Source organism: Halichoerus grypus, chromosome 3, assembly GCF_964656455.1.
Source record: "Halichoerus grypus chromosome 3, mHalGry1.hap1.1, whole genome shotgun sequence".
Classification (NCBI taxonomy): domain Eukaryota; kingdom Metazoa; phylum Chordata; class Mammalia; order Carnivora; family Phocidae; genus Halichoerus; species Halichoerus grypus.
In genome coordinates, this window is record NC_135714.1 from 170242182 (window position 1) to 170269204 (window position 27023).

At 51.2% G+C, this 27023-nt stretch overlaps 1 protein-coding gene across 11 annotated transcripts in view; it reads left to right on the forward strand.

Moving 5' to 3' along the window:
* ANK1 (ankyrin 1) overlaps positions 1–27023 on the forward strand; it is a 207505-nt gene that overhangs the window by 8633 nt on the left and 171849 nt on the right. Inside the window, exon 2 of one of the 11 annotated variants that reach the window (XM_078069581.1) lies at positions 5077–5372. The exons of the other annotated variants lie outside the window; for them this stretch is intronic. Within the exon in view, the coding sequence (XP_077925707.1) occupies positions 5367–5372 (6 nt within the window). The 5' untranslated portion in view covers positions 5077–5366. The remainder of the gene's footprint in view (positions 1–5076; positions 5373–27023) is intronic. 11 annotated transcript variants of the gene reach the window in all.

The following is a 27023-nucleotide window of genomic DNA, read 5'->3' on the forward strand; positions in this document are numbered from 1 at the left end:
CGGCAGAGAGAGCTAAGGCAGGGGCCCAGCTGTGTCCACAGGGCAGAGGCAACCTGAGGGGCTCCAGGCAGAAGTCTGAAAGGTTCCCGTGCCTTGGCACAGAAACTCTGTGACATGCTGAGGGATAATGCAGCTGAGGGGCAGGCTGGTTTGAGCTGGGGCGGCTCCTGGGGACGGAGAACATGTGGCCAATGAGCTATTTGGGTGGTAGAGAAAATTGGTGTTTGTTGTAGTAGAGTGGGTACCAATAAGTAGTCAAGGCTGATCTGTAGTAGGTTTCACTTTGACTTATATTAACCTATTTGCCTGTGTGTGTATATGTGTATACAATTAGATGTCCTTGCGACCTCATTTCTGATTTGGTGTTGGACTAGTTAGTTGGCGATGCCTTTCATTGAACCAGGAAAGAGGAGGGGAACAGCTTAGGAAGAAAATGATGAGTCCTTTGGATTGTCAGGTAGCTTCCTGGAGCTCTCGGTTGAGAGAGGGAGAGAGCTAATGGAAAATGTTCTTAAATATCAGGGAGTCTGTTGGGCTGGTGGTGGAAAGGAGAGGTGTCGGTTCCAGTCCGTGCTCTCCAGCAAGGCCCTGGAGTGCCGATCTTCCGGGTGATTGCTTTAACTAGGGCACATGCACGTGACAAAGCCTACCGGCCGTGTGAAACTAAAAAATCTGACTGGTGGACACTCCTGTCTGCAGGGAAGGCAAGTCCCCAGGCTTGGGGTGGGCTGTGGGGAGGCAGGACTAACTCACTTTTCAATGAAGGACTTCAACACCATCGCCCATATGGCAAAATGCTATGCGTTCACTACAAATGCTGCTTAAAAGAATTTGTTTTTGAGAATATGTTTCTAATAAAAAAGTAGGAATATGCTTAAGATGTAATGTAATTAAAACTGCAATGTAATGTAATTAAAAGAAAAGGCAGAGGATGCCCTGCTTGTCAGAAAGGATAGCCAGCTTTCTCTGCCTCTGTGTCTGGATTGAAAGCTGGGATTTATAGATGACGTCACACCCCCAACAAAGAATTCCAAGGTGATGTGGACTAGAGCCAAGTAGGTAACAGAATGTACTGGCTCAAAGTGGAGCTGGAGTGTGGCCCCAAAAGTCTGGGCAGTTGGGTCTTGGCATGTGAGGCCATCCATTGTAAACCAACTTAAAAATGTGTGTGTGTTGGGTCTAATCCTCCATTCTGCAGCCAGAGTGATCTTCCAAAAATGCAAATCAGATTTTGACACTCCCTCTTTTAAATCCTTCAGTGGCTTCCTAATTGCCCTTAGAATATAGTCCAGGCTCATTACTCTGGGCTCCTTAGACCCCGCCCCGCCCCAGGCTAGCCCATAACTGCCTTTCCCATTTCATCTCTTTTCTGCATGCTGCACTCAGCTGGACTCTGAGCTTCTTCTAGTACTTCGGATATGTGTGCTTTCTCTGCCTTTAGATCTTGCTGTTTGTTGAGTCTTTTTTTTTTTTTTTAAGTAAGTGCTACACCCACCGTGGGACTTGAACTCATGACCCCGAGATCAAGAATCGCATGCTCTACCCACTGAGCCAGCCAGGCGCCTCTGTCTGCAGCATCTTTTGCCTCACACACTAATGCCAACTCTTCTGTCAGAATTCAGTGTGAACATTGCCTCCCAAGTCCTAGACGAGGTTAGGTTACCCTGCCCCATATTATTCCACTATGCTCATGTTGCAAGGTGACCAGAAAAGTCAGAGGACTTCAGTGTGTGTCAGGGGGTCATCTTTGATTGTGATGTCGAAGCAGCAATGAAGAGATGTGAGCTTTGGAGTGAGATGGATTCAGATGGCCGTGCGTTGGTGTCCTGGCTCAGATGTTTACTAGCTGGGGACTTTGGGCAAGTTGCTCAATTACCCTCCCTGAGTGTCAGTGGTATTTATAAGGTAGAGAAAGTAATATGTACCACTCAACCATGCAGGGTTGTTGCAAGGATTGAGTGAGGGGCGCCTGGATGGCTCAGTCGTTAAGCGTCTGCCTTTGGCTCAGGTCATGATCCCAGGGTCCTGGGATCGAGCCCCGCATCGGGCTCCCTGCTCAGCGGGAAGCCTGCTTCTCCCTCTGACCCTCCCCCTGCTTGTGTTCCCTCTCTCGCTGTCTCTCTCTGTCAAATAAATAAATAAAATCTTTAAAAAAAAAAAAAGGATTGAGTGAGTTAATATATGTAAAGCACCCAATAAATGTCTGCTCTAGGATCTCCGTCACCACACACACCCATCTCCCACAGAGCAACCGAAAAATCCAAGACACGAGCATAAACAGGCTGTGGATGTGGGGGTGGCGTGGCAGGGAGAAACACGTCTGCACTTAGACCACCAAATGGATAAATCAGTGAAGATTTTTAAAAATGTGACCACTGGCCTTTTCCTCTTTGACTCTAAATAAAACTTTGCCTGTCCCGTGCGCCTCAGCCTTTGACCTCGTTCTTGAGCAGACCTGCATTGGGGGGACATCTGGACTGCAAGCCGTGTGGATGAATCTTGACACTTTCACTCCACGTGGGTAGCACCCCACGCCTGACAGGACCTAGAAAGGGGGTTGGAAAAAACGTTATGATTCTGTACCAGGGTGAAGCTCTACCATCAGCAGGTAGGACGTTTAAGGATGTTGCCCATGAATCTGCCATTCTCTGCCCCAGCCTGTGTCTCCAATGCTCTTGCTCACGTATCATTCCTGCAATAACCTCCTCTAGGCTTTGCCTTTCCAATCCAGTCTTTACCTTAGAGCAAGAGTCATGCTTTTACAAACACTGTGTGATAGGCATCCCCTTCCCTCACAAGGACCCTCACAGCTCCCAAGGCCACTCATGATCTGCCTGCCACTGGGGTCTTATCCCTCATCACCCCCCCTCACTGTGCTCCCAGGGCCTGTGGTGCTCCCAGCCCAGCAACTTCACATGCCGCGCCCACTCTGGAACTCAGCCTACTCCCTACTCTCTCTTAGGGCCCAGCTTCCCTTCCTCCAAGCAGCTCTCCTGAATCTGGGTCAGAGATGCGGTAGAAGGGGTGCCAGCCTTGAAGGGAGGCCGGGGAGGTGGTGTCCAGGATCCCTTCCCACTCAGCCACTATATATGAGTCCAGGGAGTTTCCCAAGCCTTTTAAAGCTAATGGCACTTTCAACTAAGTCCCAGGACAACTCAGGATTATGGACCCAGTCAGGAAATGAAACTAAATCATTACCTGGCATTTCTCAATTAATGGAGCCTCTCCTGGGGCACCTGGTGGTGCAGTCGGTTGAGCCTCTTGATGCTTGGTTTGGCTCAGGTCATGATCACAGGGTCATGAGATCGAGCCCCGTGTCAGGCTCCACACTCAGCGTGGAGTCTGCTTAAAACTCTCTCATTCTGCCCCTCCCCCTCTCAAATAAATAAATAATAAAATAATGGAGCCTCTCCTTCCTTCCATACCACCCCTCTGATTTGCAAGCATTAACTACTTGTGGTTGTGGATGAAAAGAACAGACTTGGAGTTAAGAGAGCCGAGTTCTGCTTCTTTTCCACTCTCTTGTGTAGCTTTGGATGCTTCTTTGAGCCTCAGTTTCCCTTCCTCTAAAATAAGGGGATTGATTTAGAGGACTTCTGGGGGCGGTGCGTACAGTGATTCTGAGATTCTGTGAATTTACAAGGCCAGCCTCAGGTGTACTGACAGAGAAATCTGGGGGCAGGGGAGGCTGTCTTGTGTTGTGGTCCAGCTCTAATGGATACCAGGCTGCAGGGCACAGGAATGTTAGCAAAAGTGTGAAAGAGCGCTCAGCGTAGGGTTCTGGTTCAGCTGGCTGATCCTCATGCCATCCAGTCTATTACTCCCACGACGCTGCTGTTCCTGTGGACGGGTCAAGGAGAGCAGGTGTGCTGATAAAGCGTGGGAGTTACTTGGGCCGTTGGAAGGTCTCCATGCTCAAGGTGAACAGATGCCGTCCTTGGGGGTGTATGTTTTTGGAGAGCCTGAATAATCAGACTCCCCTGTGGCTCCATAAGCCTCCTGCTGAAGCCAGTAGGTGCCTGCTTCTATGTTTGCCACAAAGTGTAACCTCTGGGAGGGCAGAGAGTACCTGCCGCAGGTGAACAGAGAAGTCAGGAGGCAGAGTGCCTTCTATTTTCAGTGCAAGGTGACTGGATGTGTCACACGCTGAGTTGCCTTCAAGGTCATGAGCAAAGCGAGCCTCGTCCTCCACTGGAGCTTGGGGGAGCCCAGGAGGCCCTGACTCCAGTGGGGGAGGGGGCTCGAGCAGCCCTTGCTGCCTGTGTTTTCCTGGAAAGCGGACTCAGGCAAACCCATGGCCCAAAGCACAGGCAATTTGCTGTTGGATACACGATGTGGTTGCCAGACAATCATGGCTTTTTTAGAGACTCCCTTTTAGAGATGAATTGCGCATTTTTGGAAAATCCCAGCTTCATCACTGACTGAGTTTCCAAGGAGCGAGTATTATCAAGGAGAGGTCAGTACTCCCGTTCAGCCCCAACTGAAGGTCTTTTCCGATTTCAGGCTGTGCCCCAGTGGCCCTGTCCTTCTGTCCGGAATGCAGGGCTCACTGGTTTTAATGGAAGCCCCCGACGCCGAGAACCTGTCACATTTTCTCCAGTGGCTGCTCGGCTAGGGCTGGGGAGAGGCAGGACAGAAGTGTCCCAGGAAGGGGGCGTCCTGTCCAGGCTGCTGTTGAACTGGAACCTTCTCCAGTGGTCGCATCTTTCGGGAGATGAGCCCCTGAATATTCAGGCCTCAGAGAGCCCCGGGAGCTGGGGAGCCGGCGCCTCGAGGACAGTAGCCGTGGTTGCAGCATCCAGTGCATTGTTTCACTTGTCCTCCGATGGCCCTTTGGAGAAGCAAGGAGCAGCTTTTCCATTTCGCACGGGAGGAAAGTGGGGTTCAGGAAGATTAAGTGCGTTTCACATGCTAGTGAGCACTGGAGCTGGGGCTGAGATGTTGGACATGTCTCGCTAAAGTCCTGGTTTTTTATAACAAGCAGGCAGTAGCAGATGTGGGGGGTTGTGGGCCAAGCCATGTCGCCTTCTGTTTTCTTTCTTTCTTTTTTTTTTTGTCTATCCGTTGCCTACCCAGCTTCCGGGAGGAGAACAGTGAGGCCCGGCTGTAGGTGGCTGATGTTCCCTCCACTGAAGGAGAGGAGGGAAGGCAAGAGGCACCTCTGAGCTGCACACCCCTTACTGGAGCCCACTTAGCCTGAGGGGCAGGCACAACAGCCCAGTGAGGACCTAGGAGGGCTCAGGAAGGTTAAGTAACTTGCCCAAGGTCATACATCTGATGAGAGCGAGGGTTGAAGTTCGCACCAGCTACCTGATTTGGAAACCTTCACCTTCCTGCCTCTGGGGCTGTTCTGAGGATCAAGGGAAATGAAAGTAAGTGCCTCAGGGGAGGATGCGGGGCACGTAAGCACTAACACAGAGCCCAGGGCTTGGTGAGAATGCTACCCTTGACTCGGAGGTAAAATACCACCCCCGCCGCCCTCCATGGTCCTCCAGAGCAAGTGGGAAGAGAAGGCGTGCATTCCCTGAAACAGAGCCAACACCGCAGATACGGGTCTAGCAATGGAGACATAGACATGAGGTGGAGGTGAGGATGGGGATGCAGGTGCGGATACAGACACGGATATGGATGCAGAGAGACCCAGGGCTATGGCTGGACACGGGGATCCCGACAGACAGACACACAAGGCAGGGCATGACCAGGGCCAGAGAATGGGAACAGGAGGAACCAAGGCTGCTGGTCCTGACTGTGCCCCTCAGGAAGTGGCTGGGTGACCTCGGGAAAATCACGTCACCTCTCTGGGCCTCTGTTTTCTCACCTGTAGAACGGAGGGTCCGGAGTGGGCTAGCTGATGTAGCAGATTGGAAGGGACCCTGGAGATCTCATACCCCATCCCTTCCTGGGGAAACTGTGGTCCAGAGAAAGGAAATGACGTGTCCAGATCACGCAGCTGTCTTTATTGGCCAAGCAAATACCAGAACCAGCTCTCCAGGCTTCCGTCTTCTGTGCTCTGGTGAGAAATTACAAGCTGTGATTCTTTGAGCACAACATGGTGGGGGGAACTCAGAGAAGGAAAGGGGGATTAGGGTTCTTCTGTTCCATGTAGAAACAGCCCCACCACATAAAGGCAGCGCAACAAGAACATGCAGAAATCGGATGTGCATTTCTGCACTGTGGGCAGAGGGGCTCTGTCCTTCGGGAGCCCCTGGGTGCCTCTGCTAGAAGGAGGCTGCAGGAAGCCCAATTTGGGCACAAAAGCCTGAGCCCTCTCCGGGCCTGGTGGAAGGAGATGTGCCCTGGATAGATTATTCCAAACTGGTCCTCGTCCCACTGCCCTAATTAACGCTCTTTGGTGCCACGTGCAGCCCCGGGTAGGTTCAGGGCCTGATGCGCTGGCAGCCGTGGCCTGGGGTGGGCACTTAGTTTGTTCCGTGCATCCCTGGCCTTCGAGGCACATTCATCAAATACAACCTGCTCATTCTACAGATGGGACCTGAGGCCTGGATGCAGGCAGTGACCTCCCCAAGGCTCCTGGCTGAGCAGGGCCCGAGCCGGACGCTTCTGAGTACTATTTGGATGCAAGGTCTTGTTGCCCCTTGAGTTACTGAGTCTGCCTGCCTATCTGTCTGTCTATCTATCCATCCATCCATCCATCCATCCATCTATCTTAGATACCTACTATTTCGCTGTGCCTCTTTCTTGGGGCAAGGGGGCACAAGAAAAGCACCTTTGCAGGTACACTGCACTCTTCACACTTGGCCTAAGTCTTCTTTCAGCTTTATATTCTTCCCTCCTTTTCCTGCTTCTCTTCATCTTCTGTAAATGATGTGCTGGTCATTTCCTACAGGCTGCCATGCCCCGCAGGCCTTGTTCATACCGGCAGTGCTGTCCACCTAAGTCTGAAACTCCTCTCCCTTGGGCTGCAAAATGAACTCCTCTTCATCTTTCAAATCCAGAAAAAAATATCACCCCTTCCAGGAAGGCTTCCCTGACTTCATTAAGCAGAAATAACCTCTTCTGTGTTCCATGAGCACTGCTAATCTCAGTGTCAGGGCACTAAGTGTTTTGTTAACATCAGAGGTAAGGCGAACTTTTGCTGTAAAAGGCCGGAGAGCCCGTATTTTTTAGTCTCTACTGCAGGCATTCACCTCAGCCCCTGTGGCATGAAGGCGGCCGCAAATGAATGAGCATGGCAGTATTCCAATACAACCTTATTTATGGACACTGAAATTGAATGGCATTTATTTTCATGTGTTACAAAATGTTATTCTTTTTCTCCCCCCCACCCGCCCCGCCAGCACCACTTAAAAATGTGAAAATCATTCTTCACTTATGGGGGCTGGATCTGACCTTGTACCGCTTGCCAATCCCGGGGTTAAATGCTTGTTTTCCTCGTTAGATGGTGCACAGGGCTGTAGCTGGTCATCTCTGCCTCCCCAGAACCTGCGGGTTGATTGAATGAATCTGGTGATGTTTATTCAACACAGACCCACGGAATAACGATCCTTAATGTCTTAAACAACTCTTTGAGGGAAGGAGGCCAATCAGGCGACACTGCTCTGATTTCACAGGCAGGACAGCTGAGGCTGTGGGACCCGGTGCCCTGGGAGAGCCTCGGGGCGCCTGCTTCCCACTCGGGCCGGGCTGTCACGGTGTCTCTGGTCCAGAGGGGCTGCTCTGAGTGCTGAGCCCTGCTCAGTTGCCGAGCGAAGCGCTGGGGAGCTGGGCCAGCAGGATGCTCAGCTGCTGGATGCAGCAGAAGCCAGCCAGGAGCACGTCTCTTGGCTGTGAAGCTAGGAACAATCTGGTGCCTGCCGCGGTGAGAGGCCTGTGTCGGAGTGGTTTGGTTTCCTTCCTGCCTCTCTCTCAGAGCTCCTGCAGTGGGAGGCAGCGGTGTCTGTTCTGGTGAGGAGGAATTGTTACACAGAGCTAAAATTAGGTGTTTTGTTTGAAATATGTTAATTTGACTTAAGGGCTGGGGAATGTCACTGTTCTTCAGAAATCCACGTACTCTGCGGGTCTTGGTAACACTCAGGATCCTTCGAGTGGTGCGGGGCCTCCCATTCCCAGCACCTCCACCTTCCTGAGCTCGCTGGCCTCACAACAGACCCAGCAGGACAGTAGCCCAGAGGACGTGATCCCGTGATCCCCATTGTTCTGGACAAGGAAGTCGAGGCTGGGGGGGTGGGGGTAAGGTTCCACTCCCCAGGTCACAGCAGGTCACACAGGTCTGATTTCTGGGCGGATTCCTTTCTACTAGTGCTAGAGCTTAAAAACTCCCCCTCCACCCCCCCCACCCCCACCCCCCCACTGAGGCTGGCTTCTTCCTGTGTGGACAGCCAGGGCAGTGGCTCACGGACCAGCTCCTAGAAGGGACTTATGCTTGTTTTAGTGCTCTGCTATGACTTTTTGAAGTTGTTCGTCATTTTATTGGGGCACCTGGGTGGCTCAGTCGATTAAGTATCTGACTCTCGGTTTTGGCTCAGGTCATGATCTCAGGGTCGTGGGATCGAGCCCCATGTCGGGCTCCATGCTCAGCAGGGAGTCTGCTTAAGATTCTCTCTCTCTCTCTCTCCCTCTGCCCCTCCCCCTGCTCGTGCTCTCCAAATAAATAAATAAGTGAGTAAGTAAAATCTTTTAAAAAATTGTTCATCGTTTTTTAACACTGCATTTTCATTTTGCACTGGGCTATGCAAATTATGTAGCCAGGCCTGGCCATAAGATTGTTTTCGTGGGCTAGCACTTGGATTTTTCTATCTAATTAACCTTCAGTGTGAGTTGATCTTGGCCATGGCAGCTGGGATATCTGGAGGTGCTTCTTTTTATAAATAATTGCCCCCAAACCTGTCTGAAGGTGAGCTTCCACATGGCATCTGTTGAGAAGGCCAGCAGGTCAGCCTTCAACTCCTCTTCCTTTCACCTTTGCCTCCGGGCTGTGGGGCAGGATTGTGTGCAGGTGCGTGCAGGGGACGGTTCTCACATCAGAGGTGAGGCTAAAGATGTGAGAAGGGTCCATCCCCTGTCTGTGGCTGGAGCACCACCCAGTCTTTGGGTACCGTCTCCCCAGCAGGATTAAGAATTCAGAGCCACTCCTACTCCCCAGGCCTGGTGTAGACTAAATTCTCTGTTAGTTTTTGTCATGGCTGCAGGTGGCATTCAGGATGATTTTATAGGCCTCATGATGGGTTTGAGGGGCGTGGGGGTCTGGTACTCCTGTTGGACACTCACCTTCCAGAATGCCAGTTTATGTGCTTTCCGTGGACCGTGTCTACCAGGAGTGATAGTATCCGTGGACGCTGACTACCGGCTGGCTGCAGGGCCAGATGCCGAGTCTCACCGGGCTCTGCCCTCTCCCTCCCGTGGCTGTGGCCCCTGCGCTCGCCTGTGTTCTCTTCCTCAGACACACCTAACTTGTCCCACTCGGGGCCCTTGCGTTTCAAGTTTTCTCTGCCTTCACTGTTCTCGCCAGAGCTAGCTGGCTCCTTTTCATCTGTCCCAGCTCACCCTTTGCCCACACAACCCCACGCTCAGCTGCCCACCCACCCACTCTGTGACCTCATTCTGTTTGTCTTCATCAGCCGGAATTATCCTATTTCTGGTTTACTATCTGTCTCCCCCTGTCCGCATTAAAAAATAAATTCTGTGAGAGCAGGGACCTTGTCTGTCTCATTCACTACTCTATTTCCAGCATCTAGAAGAATCCGTGGCACACAGTAGGTGCTTAGTGAGTATATACTGAACAACATGATGAATCATCACCACATTCTTATAAGTTAGGCACCAGTAGCCTCATCTGATAGATGGCGAGATTGAGACCCTAGAGCAATTCAGTGACTTGCCCAAAGTCTCCCAGTTTAGCAAGGAGGGCTTTTGCTGGCTCTGCAGCCGAGACGAGCCACCAGGACCCAGCTCTCCTGCCTCTCCGTGACCCTGCTGCCGGCCCCAGCCTGGAGCTCACTGAGCAGGAGGGGTGTGCGCATCTACAGCAGTCCCAGGTCTGCTGACTCCGTTCCTGGGGTCCTTCCGTGACAGCGTGAAAGTTCCATCCAACAGCTTGGTTTGTCTAAAAAATTGGACACAGAAATGATTTTGATTTGCAAAATTTTAAACATGAGTCTTTCCATTAAATCACATTTAGTTTTACGTTGATCGAATGGCCTCTATTGAAAAGGAAAAAAAATCCATGAAACCTGTCTGAACCCCCATGGATCATTCCCTGTAAACATGAGATAGCCCATGCATGACTGCTGGGAAAGGTTAAAAATGGTACAGAAATGTGAGGGATTACCACTACCCACCAAAAATGCTGCCTTCGTTTCTTCGTAAAATCAATCAATCCAACGAGGATCTGGTAAGGGAATTTTAGAGGCGTCCTTTTTGCATTCTTCAGCGTTGAGGTTGAAAGTCAAGCCTTTTCATGGTGTAAAGGAAAGTGCAGAGGTTTTGGTGTTAGGCCTTGGTGCACATCTGAGCCTCGGTTTTCTTACCTGTAAAATAGGTCATCAATTCCCTCCTCGACATCTCTGTGAGGCAGCGAAGTTGAAAGGAAACGTTGGATGTACCCCCTCCCCACATGCAGGCTCAAGGTCAGCCCCTTTCCTGGGTGGGGTCGGGGCCATAAGCACGGCAGGTGGCATTTCAGGCAGAAATGCCATGTGATGAGGACAGCTGTGGGGAGGGGAGAAAGGAGGTGGGCGGGTGGGGGCCGCGTCCCTGCTTTGGAGGGCTTTGGGCAGCCCCATAGGGGGCCCTGGCGCAGGCTTGCCAGCCAGGCAGCACCAAACCTACTGCTTGCAGGTGAGATCAGAATCCAGAATCTTCCCCAGGGGGGGCGACAGATGCTCCGAGGCCCAAGGGCCAGGCTGGGGCAGGCAGGTCGCTCAGCGGCCGGCCAGGAAGATCGCTTCTGCTATGGCCAAAGGTGAGGGAGGCTCCTGCCAGGGTGGGAAGGACCCCCAAGGGCATGAGGCTCAGTGCCCAGCGAGTGTGCGTTTGTGTGTGTGGGTGCAATCCCAGCGCGCTTCCCCCAACGGGGAGCTTTGAGAAAAGAAGGCCCGGGAGGTGTGCTTGGGCCTCGCTTCTCTGGCCGGGCTGCCTCCCAGCCGCTGAGGCTTGTACACCACATCATCTAAAAGCACAGCAAGAAGAACAAAGAAGGATGTTGCTATCCCTCTGAGAGCAAGGGCGCCCCCGAGCTGGTGATGTGTGGGAATCCGTCCTGGCCTGGAAGGTGTGCGCTTTCTGGCCCGAGACCATGCTACCCCGTGCTTCGGCAGCAAGGCCAGTGGACTACATGTGCTTGGCCGTTACTGGAGACCTGGCCTGGCCGAGGGAGCAAGACGTAGGAAGTGTCTGCTGCCGCGAGTGCCGGTGTGTCTGACTGTGGACGCGGAGCGGCTCCTTGGGAAGAGCTGGGGTTTTGGAGTTGGATGGGTCTGGGGTCCAGTCGAGGCTCCACCTGGTCAAGTCCCTCGTAGCTTTTCTCTTCTCACCCTGTTGGTTCTCCGGTGTCAGCATCGAGGCTGTGCATCTAAGGCATGGTGTTGAGAGACCAGCGGGCTCTTGCAAGGACTTCCAGGCGCCTGGGGCAGAGGATCCCTGTCTGCATCCATGGGGACCTTGCTGGGCATCAATCCCCCTCTCCCCCCACCCCCGCAGGTAAGTGGAGGCCTCTGAGCTGGGACCTGACACTGGAAGCCTGGCACGGCTGACACTGTGTGCCGGGGGGCTGCAAGACCCCAGCTTCTGGGCAGCCATGGTCTGGAGAAACGGGAGGGGAGGGCTTGGCATAAGGTCGGGTGAGAGAGGGAGCAGGAAGAGAGGAACCTGGTCATCCCCCCGTCCCTTCTAGCCCAGTTCCTTGTCCTCCCATCTGCGATCCTAGGCTCCATAAATAGACTGAAGTAGATTGTCCCAAGGGCCCACCGCAGGGATGAAAGACGCCCCCTCTCCGGACCGCCATGGACTCCCACCAGCCTGTCCTGCGCATCTCGGAGCTGGGACAAAGCCTCTCATCTCATAGTTAGACGTCGTGGTTGAAGTGCCCCCGGAGGCTCTGTCACACTGGAGAAATGGGACAGTTAAAGACAGGAAGTCGGGACCTCGAAGGGAAAACAGAGTGAGCTGAGGCCAGAGCCAGAAAGCGAAATTCTCAGTTTTTTTTGAAGAGTGGGACGGCTGAGACAGAGGTGTTCCAGGGCCTTCTCAGTTATAGGCCAGTGAGGGACCGATAGCGGCATTTGTTGTCCCCGCCTTGGGAGCCCGCCTGGAGATAAGAGGGAGAGGCAAAGGGGGCCCGGCCGCACCGCACAGCCCCTCTCCGGGACAGTCTGGGAGAGACGCACTCAGCCTGCTTGGCCGCGGGCCCCCGGGAGGCTGCTACCTGGGGCTGCTGAACTTTGGGAAATGCTTCCTTTGCTAGACAATGCTTACCCTAGCTCATTGGCCTTCTCCTGGGCCCAGTGCAACCCTTGGAATGCAATTTCACTTAGGAGAAACAAATGATGATGGCTGTGAGCAAAAACAAGACCTGAAAGAGCGGCCTTTCCAAGTGTCTGGCCCTGGATCGTGCCCGCGGGCCTTTCTCTGAAAGCAGCGCCGGACGCTCAGTCTCTGCAAGAGCAGTGGTTTCACGGGGGGGGGGGGGGTCCCCCGGACAATTCCGGGTGCAGGTTCCAGGACGCGTCCTCCCCCCTGTGCAGCTGCCCTACCACTTCCCCAGGAGATGCCCCCAAACCTGGGCTGTTTCGCTTTGTGTCAAAGGGTCTCTTAGTATGTACACGCCTCTGTGTGTATGTGTGTGTGTGTGTGCACACCCACACACTTGCGTGCGTAGGGGGAGGGTGTTGATGTTAAACTTGGCTGGATCCACTTGGCTCCTGGAGTAACATGTCCAGCCAAGGTCTCTGGCCATGCTCTTCCCGCCACCCGTTGGCTCAGCATATGAGGCAGAGGCAGGTCACTTCTGTGCTGGTGGCCTCTTTCCCCCAGAGGGACATGAGGTGCTTCAAGAGGAGGTGGCTTCAGTGTCCAGGGCCTCAAGGTCCAGCATGGCTCAGCTCGCACAGGGCAAGGCATGAGGCTCCTAGAGCTGCCTGAGCTGGTAGGAGCCCCCCCCCCAACCCTCAGTGAACCAGGCAACAAAGCTCTGAGCCATCTTATTTAATCTAATCCCCTCTGGGGGCATCGTGGTTCCAGTCTGGGTTTTGGAATAAGGCTAGCTTGGATACAAACCTGGGCTCTACCACTTGTAACCATGGGCCAGTTAACCTCTCTAAGCCTCATTTTCTTATCTGCAAAATGGGGATGAGACTAATAATGCCTGTCTTGTCAAATCACAATGGGAATGAAGTGAAATCGTGAATGTAACGTGCCTGGTTCATGGAAAGTGCTCAGCGTGTAACTTCTGGACTTGATATTCTCATCCTCATTTTAGAAATGGGAAAATGAGCCCTGGAGAGAGAAGCTATCCCAGAGAGAGAGTGGCATTACCAGGCTGTGGCAGATCAAATAGGACTTCAGAAACCTTCTTACAAGGAGGCGCTCAAGACATGGCCAGAGAGGATGGGATTAAATAAAACTTCGAGGCAGCGGGGAGGAAAATTTAGTCATTTATTTCTTTATAGCCAAAATCAATCAACTCTTTAAAATAGAATAGTGATTTTCCCCCACCCCCAAGGAAATGAACTACAACAGAGTAGGGAAGTCCTCGGGTAGAAGGAACAGTCGCAGAAAGCAAAGCTCTTTCACCTTGATGGCTTCAGACTTCTGCCCAGTGGAAACGTGCTCCCTCGAGAGATCTCTCTTCAGGAGAAGAGGCTTGAGACTAAAGTCTGTGTTTCCACACACCATGTTACCCGTGGTTCTGCCACCAAATCTCTGCCTTTGCCACCAGCCGCATGGGCGGGCCGTGAGGGTCCCTGCTGCTGGGGGTGGATCCAGGGGAGGATGTGCCCTGAGAATTGGGGTGTCAGTGTTCCTCAGGTCAGGGTGGTGGGAGCCATGTGGGAAGGGAGAGCCTGGCTAGTCTCTTAAAGATGTTGCAGAGAAAGACCTGGGCAGAACTCCCATCTCTGAGAGACTTTCTGCATGTATTTCACCTTTTTTTTTTTTTTAAACCTTAAACTCCCTAGTAATCCATGTTGAGGATCATGAAGCGAGTGCCCCCCACCCTGCTTGGCACACACCCCAGGTGCACCAATCACGCATCCACAGCTGGATGTGCCCCCCATGGCCCTCAGGTCTGTGACCCTGGAGCTCGGCTCTCACTGTCACCTTTACCTGGAATGACTTCCAGAAATAGGGCTTAGTTAGTGGGGAAATGGAATTCGTTTGTGCAGAATTCAAGCTAGATTAGAATCCTGGCTTTGGAGCAGTCCCCGTGTGGCTTCTGGCACGTTGTTGGACTTCTTCAGACCCTGTTTTTTTTTATCTGAAGTGGGGGAAGAGCAACATTGGAGGGGCCGGTGGGATAACGTGCCCGGAGGCCTTGGTCCAGCGCCTGGCATGGAGCAGGGGTGGGCAGGGTGCGCCGGGCCGGGAGGGGCCGGGCTTGGGCTCAAGGAGGCCACGCCGCTCTTGACTACCTGTCGGGGCTCCACCTGGGGGGCACAAAAGCCCTGGGGGGGGGTCAGTTCCTTCCCTCTGCATGCCCATGGAGACATTTAGCATGAAGTCATCTTGCAGCCTCATTTTGGAGGCAGGGTTTATATGACTAAGACTGCGAATCAGCTTGGGCAGTGCTAGGCTTGTCTGTTTCTGAAATATTAAAAACTCTTTCGAGAGAGTTAGACCAAAGTGATGACAGCAGCTTATAAATAATAAACCCAGCATGGGCTGCTGAGGTCCTGTCGTCTGGAGCATGGGGGCCTCTTCTCCCAAGCTAGGGTCGTCGGAAAGGGCTTCCAAGGGCCGTGTGCACTGGGCTTTCCCAGATCCGTGGATGCAGGGCCAGCACAACCTCCACCCCCCGGCTCCGTGGCCACTGACGTGGCTCCGTGGAACTTCACAGATTTCGAACACACATTCCTATCAGGGCTCTCTGCTGCATGGTGTACGAGCTTGCTGGCGCAGACTGAACACAGTTCTGCTGTTCACGGGGGCGCTTAGACTACAGAGACCGATTGTCTTGCAGTTCTGGAGGCTGAGAGTCTGAGATCAAGGTGTCGGCAGGGTTGGTTCGTCAGGAGGGCTCTGAGGGACACTGTGTTCCAGGCCTCTTTGCTGGCTTCTTGTGGCTTGCTCACCATCTTTCGTGTTCCTTTCTTTCTAGATGCCTCACCCCGATCTCTGCCTTCATGTTCACGTGGTGTTTCCCCATGTGCATCTCTGTGTCTATAATTCCCCTTTGTATAAGGACACCAGTCATATTAGATTCGAGCCCACCCTAATGACCTCATTTTAACTTCACTATCTTTGTAAAGATCCTGTTTCTAAATAAGGTCACATTCTACCGTACTGGAGGTTAGGACTTCAACGTCTCTTTTTTAGTGGGGAGGAACAATTCAGCCCATAACCCACGGGTAGGCATGGGCCGAACTTGTGTGCCTGGAGGGTCGCAAGCTGGGGACAGTGCCACCTGGAAACCCTCGACTGACTGTCCTTGGGGAGGGGCTCTGAGCTCTGGAATCTCAGGACTCTTAGCTGTTAGGGGCCTCTTCTCATTCACCAAGGAGGAAACCCTCTCTGAAAGGGGGAGCCCCTGTGGCAGAACACCAGCTGCCTGAAGCCCAGGCCAGTGTGCTTTCCCATCCCCCTCCATGCCTCTCCGGGGACAGTTAGGTGTGAGTCCATATATTTCCTGGAGCAGAGGAAGGGAAGGGAAGGAAGGGGGAAGGAAACATCCAGTGTGTGCCAGATAGTTTCACATCTCATTTAATTTTTATAGGACCATCTATGCTGGATATGACCATTCTCATTTTTCCCCTTACTTTTGTTGTGGGAAAAAATGCATAACATCAAAATTACTGTCTTACCCATTTTTAAGTGTACAGTTTAAGTACACTCTCGTTGTGCACCCATCACCACCATCATTCACAGAACTCTTTTCATCTTGTAAAACTGAACTCTGCACCCATTAAACAATAATGCCCCATTCTCCTTCCTCCAGCCCCCAACAAACACCATTTTACTGTCTGTATCTATGGACTTGACTACTCCAGTTACCTCTTAGAAGTGGAATCCTACAGTAAATTTGTCTTCTGTGTGTCTGCCTTATTCTACCTAGTAGAATGTCCTCAAGGTGCATCCATGTTGTAGCATGTGTCACACTTTCCTTCCTTTTCAAGGCTGAGTAATAATCCATTGTATGTCTACACCACATCTTGTTTATTCATTCTTCTGCTGAGGATGCATGGGTTGCTTCCACATTTTGGCTATTGTGCATAATGCTGCTATGTAATGCAATACAAACATCTGTTCAAGTCCTTGCTTTCAATTCCTTTATGTACCCAGGAATTGCTGGATCATATGGCATTTCTATTTTTAAATTTTTGAGGAACCGCCATATTGTTTTCCACAGTGGGTGTGCCATTCCCACCAGCAGTGCCCAAGGGTTCCAGTTTTTCCACATCCTGGCCAACACTTGCTGTTTTCTACTTTTTTTGATAGAAGCCATCTGAATGGGTGTGAGGTAGTTTCTCATTGTACTTTCAATTTGCATTTCCCTAATAATTAGTGATGTTGAGCATCTTTTCATGTGCTTATTGGCCATATTCCTGTATCTTCTTTGGAGAAATGTCTATTCACGTCCTTTGCTTATTTTTGAATTGGGCTCTTTGTATTTTGTTTTTGAATTTCCATCCTTATTTAATGACAAGAAAATCAAGGCTCTGAGAAGTCAGGAAATTGGTCAGAGATTGCACTGCCCAGCTAGTGGTATAGCTGGAGTTAGGACCCCAGTCAGTCCACATAAAGTTCCCACTCTTTCCCCTTCCCATCGTGTGCTACCTCAGCAGTGACTGCTTGTACCCATGATTGGTTGGAAAGAGGGGAAGATGAGCAAGTCAAATCAATATGGATTTGCTGAAGTACCTACTGTGGACCCAACCCTACTAGATTCCATGGGGAGGTCAGGAAAGCATATCCATAGCCTTGTCTCTTACTGGCTTCTAATTTCACCGGGGAGGGAAGATCCAGACTCATAAATGAACCAGAGAACAATATAAGAGTTATGTAAAGGTCCATATTGGTCTGAGTGGACAAGTAGGTGTCTGGACTGAAGTTCCTGGAGAGAGAATGATGACCGCAGGGGGCCTCTTAGACCAGTGCCCCGCCTGGTGGGAGAGGCTGACTTTGTTGGGTGTGTGGTCTGGGAGGAAGAAGATGGACATGGAAGCTGCAGAGAGGCCCACTTCTTGAGGACAGTGACTAAATGGAGTACGAGTTTGCAGGACAGTGAGAGAATGGGATGGGAAGGGACAGATAAGCCACATGATCACACAAGAGCTAGGAGAGCTGGGGAAGCAGCTTGTCCTTGATTCTGAAGGTGCTTTTACCAAGTGGAGGCACCAACCCACTGCCCCCAGCTGTGCCCTTTCCATGCGCACACTGGGATGCAGAACTCGGGTGCTCAGGTCGGAGGATCACCCACACGACCAAAAGCTCTGTGGGTGTGAGCTTGGGCCACTGCTGCTGAAGCCCAGGGATCCAGATGGTGTGTGTGGCCAGCCCACACCTGCCCCGCCTCTGCTAGCTCAGCTCTGGGTGGGCTCAGAACTCATTTCATTGTCTTTCTCTAGAACTTGTATCTGTTCATCATCCCAAGAAATGGGCCTCCCAGCAGCGCTCTTGCTCAAGGCCACATGCTTCTCTGGCCCTTGGCAGCCTTGCTGAAGACCTAAAATTTCTCGTGCAGCACTTTCCATGGCCCCTGGAACTAGGGGTTCGAGAGGGGCCACTGATATCATGGGGTCGAGAATCCCTGGAGAACACCAGCGAAGGCACAGGGAACTCTTTAGGATGGGAGTGACACTCTGTCCCTGGGGCCTAGCACAGGGCATGACACGCGATTGGAACTGAGTACATGGGATTTGAATGAATAAAGGTGAGTCAGTGGGGGAGAAGGTGATTCTACCTCATTTTCAGAAGGGACTGAGGGCAGATTCTCATAAAGAGTATGCCCATCCTAATCTCAGCTTGGTTAGCAGCGGCCTTCTTCTTCCTCCTCCTCCTGCATGTCACCTCAGGGGCATTTGGGAACCAGGCCTCAAAGGGTTGGGGTGACTCCCCTTGTCTGGCTGGATCTCTCAGCCCCCTCCTTTAATGCAGGGCATGAAGAGATGACCCTCTCATGTGGCTGTGCTTCTGTTCCTTGCAGTGCAGCTTTCGGACAACTGTACCGTCGTGGTCTAGAGAGCTCCATTAATACAGAGTCTTGCCCTCCTCAGCCAACTGAGTCGGATTCTCTTGGGGTGGACTTCAAGAAACTTTTTTTTTAAGGTTTTGTTTTTATTTGAGAGAGAGAGAGAACGAGAGAGCGCACGAGTAGGGGAAGCAGGGGGGAGGGGCAGAGGGAGAAGCAGACACCCCACTGAGCAGGGAGCCCAGGACCCTGAGATAATGACCTGAGCCGAAGGCGGACACTTAACCCACTGAGCCACCCAGGCATCCCAAGAAATTTTTTTGAACCTCTCTTCTTAGGTGAGTTTTCTATACACTGAAATTTGGGAGCTACTGCCCGAAGAGACCAACATTATTGCAAAATTATTGAACATTTGGACTTGTAGCAATATGGAAAATACATGTAACTCCTCATTACCATTTTGACTGAATATCAGCTTTTACGATGTATGGTGTCACCAAATCAAAATCTTGCGTGAGCTGCCTGGGGCCCACACAGCCTCCGGGTGTTAGAAAGCACTCCCAGGCCTCTGTGGGTGCAGCCTCCACAAGTTCTTGGCTGCTTTTCCTCGTAGGGCAGCACTCCTCAGCGGGCTCTGTTAGTGCGCGGGGCCCCGTGTGGACAGTGCGGCATCCAGGGCCTGCCTCGGGACGACGGAATTAAGATCTCTGGGGGGTGGGGTCCTCACAGCTGCATTTTAAGCAAGATCCCTGATGATTCTCTGCTTGGCAAAGTTCCAGAACAACAGTCTTCTTTCTAAGCTCTTTAAACATTATTTTGAACAGAACAGTTTTGGTTTTTTTTTAAAGATTTTATTTATTTATTTGACAGAGAGAGACAGCGAGAGAGGGAACACAAGCAGGGGGAGTGGGAGAGGGAGAAGCAGACTCCCTGCTGAGCAAGGAGCCCGACGCGGGGCTCGATCCCAGGACCCTGGGATCACGACCTGAGCCGAAGGCAGACGCCCAACCGACTGAGCCACCGGGCGCCCCGACAGAACAGTTTTGATGCAGCGTTTCCTCCCCTCAGGCTTTAGTGAGGTTTGTAACTAATGAGTCAGACTGGGGTCAGTATCTTACGGCAAATGATTGAAGATTCCTACCAGATGATCTGTTAGAAGAGGTTCCAGGTACATTTCTTAATTGTTCACAAGATGTATAAAGTTATCAGTCATCCATGAGGTGATAATAAATGCTGTGATGTTTCTGATGAGATTTCATACATTGTGTGGAATCCGCATTCAGGCCTTGCACAAGGCCCCGAGAGGACAAACCCTGCCGAAATCCTTGTATGGCGTCTCGGTGTGGTGGTTCTGAGCGGGGTTCTCCCCGCCTGCCCACCACGGGCTGTTTGGCCAAGTCGAGAGACATTTAGGTTGCTGCACCTGGCAGGAAGCCTGCTCCCGGCATCCGGGGTAGAGGCCGGGGTGCTGCTAAGCCCCCTCCAACGTGCAGGCCAGCATCCCACGGAAGAGTAGCCGGCCCCAGTGTCGGTGGTGACGAGGTTAAGGAGTCCTCTCTTAGTACTCCCGCCACTGCTGTGGTCATCAAAACCTGCTTTAGAAATATCATCACCCGTCCAAAAGTATCTCAGAGCTTCAGCCATGCGCCCATTCCCGGGCTAGGAGTTGGGGATCCCGGATGAGAATCACTGGCATTTCAACAAAGGCCTACGCAGATGAGTGGGGTGATGAGAAAGAAGACCGAGCAGCATCATGACGGAGATGTGCCGAGCTTCTTGGGGCACAGAGGAGGCCATAACCTAGCCTGCAGGCCAGGAGGGCTCCCCCGAGGAGGCGGTGCTTGTGTGCAATCCTCCAGCAGAAGTAAGAGACTGATGGGTGGCTGCGGGGGTGGGGGGGTAGGGTGTTCCAGGCAGGGGGAACAGCGCATGCAAAGGCCTGGAGAGAGGACAGGGCCTGTCTGGGGGCTTCGAGGCGTTCGCTGTGTCTGGCATGGAGCACACTGGGAACGGGGTGTTGCCATGGCCGGAACCCCCCTTTCCAGAAGCTTTGTTCTTTAGGCCTGGCTTTTAGCATTTCAAGAGATTCTTTGTTGATGGTATGATGTCCGCTAGACACTGTGAGCAACAGGCACGAACATCTTCCACTTAGCCCTCGAGTGGCTTATTTATGAGACAATGTCTTCTCCCTCTGCGGTACTTGACGGCCGCCTCCCAGATGCTGCCTCCTTCAGCAGGAAGAGGCCCGTCCTAAGACAAGAAGGCAGAGGAGCATGATCAGACGTATGGGGCTAGGCCAGCACTCACCCTTCTCTCAGAGACCCTTGTCCTCAGAGGTCTCTTTCTAGGGCCTCTTAATGAGCTTTCAGCGGCTAGCACCTTAGCTCCTTCTCCCGGGGCTGGGGTCTGTCCTCCCTCACGGCTGGAATCCATTAGTAAGATGGATGTAACATTGATATTAGGATGGAAAGCAGTATGGCGGTTCCCCAAAAGCTTAAATAGAATTGCTATATGACCCAGCAATCCCACGTCTGGGTACACACCCAAAAGAATCGAAAGGAGGGACTCAAGCAGATATCTGTCCACCCATGTCCATAGCGAAAACGCGGTGGAACTCCAGCGTTCATGGATGGATGAGCGGATGCACGGAATGTGGTCTAGCCATACGACGGAATTGTGTTCAGCCTTAAAAAGGAAGGCAATTCTGACTCTCGCTGCAACTAGATGAACCTTGAGGATATTGTGCTTCGTGAAATAAGCCAGACACAAAAGGACCAATGCTGTATGATTCCACTTCCATGAGGCATAGAAAGTGGAATGGTGGTCGCCAGGAGCTGGAGGGAGGGAGGAATGAGGAGTTGTTGCTAACAGGCTCCCAGTTTCAGACGTATCCAGCCTCAGGTGCCGGAGGTCATGGGCTGTGGGAGCCGGGAGGGTACTGGATTTGGCCCTGAGGAGGAAGGGCCGGGCCAGAGACACGCTTTGGGGAGATCATAGCCGGAGCAGTAAGTGAGGAAGCCATTCATTTATTTCTTCAGTAAGTATTTGTGAGCCCCACTCGGAGTTGAACACATACCAGGCGCAGAGGGGTGCAAACTTTCACTTCGTATGAGCTCACGTGCCGTTTGTGCATGCCTTGTGTGGGCTGGGCTCCTCGCTGGGAGGCAGGATGGAGGAAGGCCCCGCTCAGCCCAGAGCAGGCCCTGCAAACACAGTTGCTGCAAGGGGGACCATTAGATAATTCCTTCAATTCCCTCCTGAGACTCGCTCAGACAAGATAGGCCTGGGGCCCCTGCGGAGTCAGCAGAGCCCCTGAAAATGTGGGGTTTATGGCAACTCATTGAGTGGCTCCTTCCTAATAGGCGATATTGTTCCTATAAAAGAGCAAAATCTTATGGGGCTCTTGGCCAAGTTTCTAATGTTTTAATCTAGGGGAATGAAATCTGCTAACCCTCCCAAGCACGGCGTTCAGTTGCCTCGTGAGTTGGGTCTTTTTGCCAAGACTAAAATGGAAAGTTTGCTGCATATCACGCTAACTCAGCTGTTTGTGCTCGTGAAGCCACGTTGGAGGCATCAGGCTGCCTGTGTCCGTTGGGCTGGAGCTCGGGAGTGTCTGGGAGGCCAGAGGATGTCAGGAGCACAGCCCCGCTCACGAGTGCAGCTGGTCACAGGGCGAGAGCTCAGGGACGGCTGCGGTTGGATTGGCAGCTCTGGGGATGATGTCCTGGGTCCCTGAGGGCGCAAGACTTCCTAAAGGGCTTACAGACTGAGGGAGGATTCTCTTCTTATCATCTTGTTATCAAGCTGACCCACACTCCACACCGGAGACGCACCTTTCTGGCAGGGAGAAGCCGAGCTGCTTGGGGTGCAGAATGTTCATTAGGAAATACTTTGTGAAACGCCCAGCATTGGGCTCCTGGGCACACGGCTGTGCCCGGGAGCCAGGGGGCCCTGGAAGAAGACAGAAAGAGGAGTGTGTAGGTCACCAGTCCTGGATTGCTCTGCACACACTTCTCGAAGCATGGGCTCCGTGACTGACCATAGTTATGTTGATGAGGTGGTCGGACTGATCATTTTCCCCTTCGGCTTCACCCTCTCTGTGTTAATCTCTCTGCAGGGCTTAATGTTCCTTAAATTCTTCCATTTATGTTATTTATGGTGCAATAACTTGGGCGGAAGCAGTTGCGGTTTGCTGTTGTTTACAACGGAGGCCGAGCGTGGTTACCAGCCAGTAAATCCTGCGCTCCGATGTGGGGCGATTTCCCACGCAGCCAGGAGCTGCGGGTGGAGGAGAGCCACGGAGGATGAGTCGGGTTCCTCCAGAGCCACGGGAGCTAATCGGTTCCAATAGCTCTGTGTGCACTGGTGCTAGCAACTCGCCTCTGCTGGAGAGACCGTCCACGGCCCCAGATGGCCACTGAAGAGTGTCCCAGGCATTTAAATAAGGAAACTCTAGGATAGGTTTTTCCATATATGGTCCAATGGGAGAAATAATATTCCATTTGGCTTCTGTAGGAAATGATACCTAAATTTAAAGGAAGCACTTAACACAAAACCAACTCATTCTTTGTACCTAATGTTATGTAATCAGAAACAAGTATGACTGACCTTTAGCATTTTTTCAGTCCCAGGACTCATAGGAACAGCCTGAAAGAGAGAATGTACACTATTCCAGGAGATAGGAGACCTCAGCTCTGGGTCCCAGTTGACCTCTTACAACTTGTATGATACTTGTCAGGCAACTTTCTGGGCCTCAGTTGCTTTAACTGCAAAATGTGTTAATAATACCTCATTGACAAAGGTGATGCTCAGAATATTTATCAATGAGTTCAGCCAGCACCTTAACCCACCCAAAGCTAAGATTCTATAAATGTTATCAAAAGCACACAATGTTCATGTCCATTATATATTAACATGCATAATAAAATGCGTGCATTAATATGCATTAATAAAACAAGTTACCAAGCAGTACATATTGTATTATGTCATTTTGATCAGAAAATAAATCTTTGCCTACCAAAAATGCCTGGCAGGACAGTCACCAAGTTGTACAGAGTTTTGAAATTACCTTTAGCTGGTGAGGTGATAATGATTTTTCTAAGAAGCCTTGCTAATAAAGTAAAATAGGAGTTTCCTTTAAAATTTAACAAGGAGGGACACCTGAGTGACTCAGTTGATTAAGCGTCTGCCTTTGGCCCAGGTCATCATCCCACGGTCCCGGGATCGAGTCCTGCATCAGGCTCCCTGCTCAGCGGGGTACCTGTTTCTCCCTCTGCCTGCTGCTTCCCCTGCTTGTGCTCTCTCTCTCTCTCTGATAAATAAATAAAATCTTAAAAAAAAAAGAAAATCTATCAAGGAAAGCAGTACTCCAACCCAGGAAGAGGCTGAGGACCCTCCTTTCCCTCCGGTCCTTTGAGATGCCCATTCTTGAGCATCTCCTCTGCGTGGCTGGTTGTCTGGAGGCTGTCTCTGATGGACTCGTGGTAGACCATGAATGTCCTGGTCCATGGCAGACCATGAACATGGAGTCCTGCAGACAAGGAAAGTAAGGCGCTGAGTAAGAACTAGCAGCTGAGTTAGCAGCAGAGTGGGACTCCCAACCAGGCTTCTTCTATGGCAGAGCCCTGACGTGACGTCACCAAGGTGTGGTCCATGGTGTTCTACCAAAAAACAAAACAGTTCCATGCTCAAACAAGTCTGGCATTTCTTTACTGCAGGACCTGGTGCCTTTACTCGGTGCGTTGCAAATGTACAATAGGGGTTATATTCTGCAGTGTTCCCAAACACTTTGACTGTGGAACCCTGTAACAGTGGAATACGTGGTAGTACTAGTTTCCACGGAATACACTTTGGGAAATGCTACTTTCTAGGATTACGGGAACGACTCCGTCAAATTCTGCATCCTGTAACACGTGATCATCAGTCACTGCCACATTGGAAGGAGAGCTTCATCCAGTGCACATCATTGTTGTGCTGCTTGGGAACTGATTCCAACCAAGGGTTGGTACGTGTCTGTCTGTCTCTTTCAGGAATCTGTCGTCCAGACAGCCCTCCTCCTCAGCTGTGCTCAGGACCCTGTCTCCTGTTGTTGTTTCCTCCAAGCTGTGGTTCAGGGGATCTTGCTAGTATTTCACTCACTCCTGCCAGGAGTTTCTGGGATGAAGATACCCAGCCAGGGTTTCTGGGATGAAGCCTTCTGAGGTTGTTAAAATGGCAGACGGGTGTTCTGGAAGCAGCAGTTTCTCAGTCCACCAACTGCTTGAGAATGTTTGCCTCGCTTTCCAGAGTTTTGCTGGCAGCTTTGCAGCCCAGTTTTGGAAATCTGTTCCTTTGACCTTAGGTGTGGCTGTAGGCTCGTCAGGACGTGCTGCAAGGGCCTGCTTCACCCCCTCCAGTGTCGCATTTGCCTCCACAGCAACCCTAAGAGGGGTTCTCCACCTCCTGGAGAAAGTTCTTACTGAATTGCAGATTCCTCCACTTACTTTAGGGTCCCCAAATTTGAGAGAGATGCCTACCTTAAAAGCAACAATTCCTCTCGAATGCTTGTTCAGTTCCAAACACCATCCTGTGAATGTTCCTGCTATTAATCCTCACATCAGTCATCTGAGGTAGGTGCTTTTATTACTCCCATTTTGCAGATGAGGAACCTGAGGATCAGAGAGGTTAAGTCACCTGCTCAAGTCACACAGCTAGAATTTCCACCACAACCCATGGCCTAGCATCTGAGTGTCTCATGAATGTATTCTTAGGGGTTCATTGTTTTGTACTGACTACACCCTTTTACAAAGGGTGTTTGATTTGGCTTGGACTTTTCCTTGACTGTCCCATTTCCTTAGCTAGGGCTGATCTGGCCCCTTTATAAATTGGGATGCTTTTTCCGGTGAACCCCAGCAACGGAGCACTGCTTGCTCAGAGGCAGCATCCAGGCAGGGCAGGACTATCCAACGTGGAGCATAAATCTTGAGCTATTCTTGGCACGCGAAGACAAGATTTTAATGATCTGGCTCCTCTGGGCTTTGGACTTAGCAGAATGTTAAAGTGTCCATCTAGAATATAGGCTTCCCCCCTCCCTCTCCTGCCCCAGTTGTCTCCTCCCTCTTTTATGTCATAAATGTTTGAGCAGGTTCTGTCTGTCTTTGTCTTATTTGCTGATGGGAGGTGTCCGGAGAGAGGTGTCCTTGTTGCAGATCCTTCTCTCTGACCAACTGTACCTCCTCATTTTCCCTTGTTTATGAGATGAAGTCCTTGGAGGTAGAGGTCAATCAGAGGCTTGGCAATTTTCTAGAGAATCTGGACTGTGAACACATCTATTTTTCTAGTTGTTTGGGGTCAGAGTCACTTGTTGTTTTGGCCACCACCACTGAGCCCCTGCTTGGACTTGTAATGCTCTAGGTTCTTAGAGGTAGAGAGGCAGGCGGTTCATAACCCTGTGCTTGAGACACTGCCGTCATCCCTGGCAGCATCAGCCAAGGGAGAGATCAATCAATCAATAACTATTTATTGAGCACATAGTCTGTAACTGTCAAAAAAGTAGCCACTAAAGCAATATGGATCTAAGAAACTCAACTCTTGTCAGAGGGCCAGGCTCCAGGAAAATTCCTGTAGGTGCTGTTGGAACTCGTTGTCTTCCTACCTTCCAGCTCGAGAGAGCTTGCTTTCCCATTGGGTGCCCATGCCTGCTCCGTGGTTCTAGGCTCTATCTGTGCATTTTGGGGCCTCAGAGATCCCCACGTGGGACCACCCAGGTCTGCCCCCTTTGAATGGATAACTGATTCCCTTGGTTCCCTGTTCAATGTCCTTCTCCCCTAGGGCACCATCTCTGAACATGGTGGTGTCAGTGATGACAGTGGGAGAGGTTGATGGGACCCCCTCTGCTCCTATTCCTGTTCTCATTCCCTACCTTCCATCCTATCCTGAATTCTCTCCATTCTTCAATGCCCATTATCCACTTTCCTCTGGAAGCCTCCATCAGCTGCACCCTACAGAAGTAATGAGAATGGCCTTAATTCATTAAATGCTCTTTAAGTTGCGTCCTATGCCTATATTAGGCATTTTACACACACGTGTCATTTCATCCCCAGAGCAATCCTGTGAAGTAGGTTTTATCGTGGCTGTTCTTTGTTTTTTTTCAGACAAAAAGACTAAGATGAACTTGCCCTGTATTTCATAGGTGATAAGTAGAAGGACCAGAATTCAAAGCTAGATCTGCCTGACATCTGAGCCCAGGCTCTTGATCACCAAATCTCAGATGCCCCTCAACATCTATACTCATTGTGTGAATGACTTACCCAGCACTCAGTATCCATGACCGGTGTGTAACTATCTTTCTGTGGGATTATGCTCATTTCTCCAGCGCGACCCCAAACAACTTGAGGAACATCCCCCATTACCTCTCCTGGTGGCTCGCGCATGGGAAGATGTGCTAAACAAATGTTTCTTGACAGATAATTTAGGTGTTACCCCTCTTGGCGAGGCAGGTTTTTAACAGAGTCCATCAATGTCTTAGCACAAAGAAATGAGTCACAGAGGAGATTCAAAATATTGTGGGGTAAGAAGCTTTCTTGGGAAGTCTGTCCATTTTCATTAAGGGAAAGGAAAAAAGAGGGAAGGACAATGAAATAATACGTATTAAGCAACAAGGCGCAATACATAGCAATCACTTTTCAGGCCTTGTCTGAGAACTCCATGAGGTAGGATTATCACTGCTGTCTCTCAGATGAGA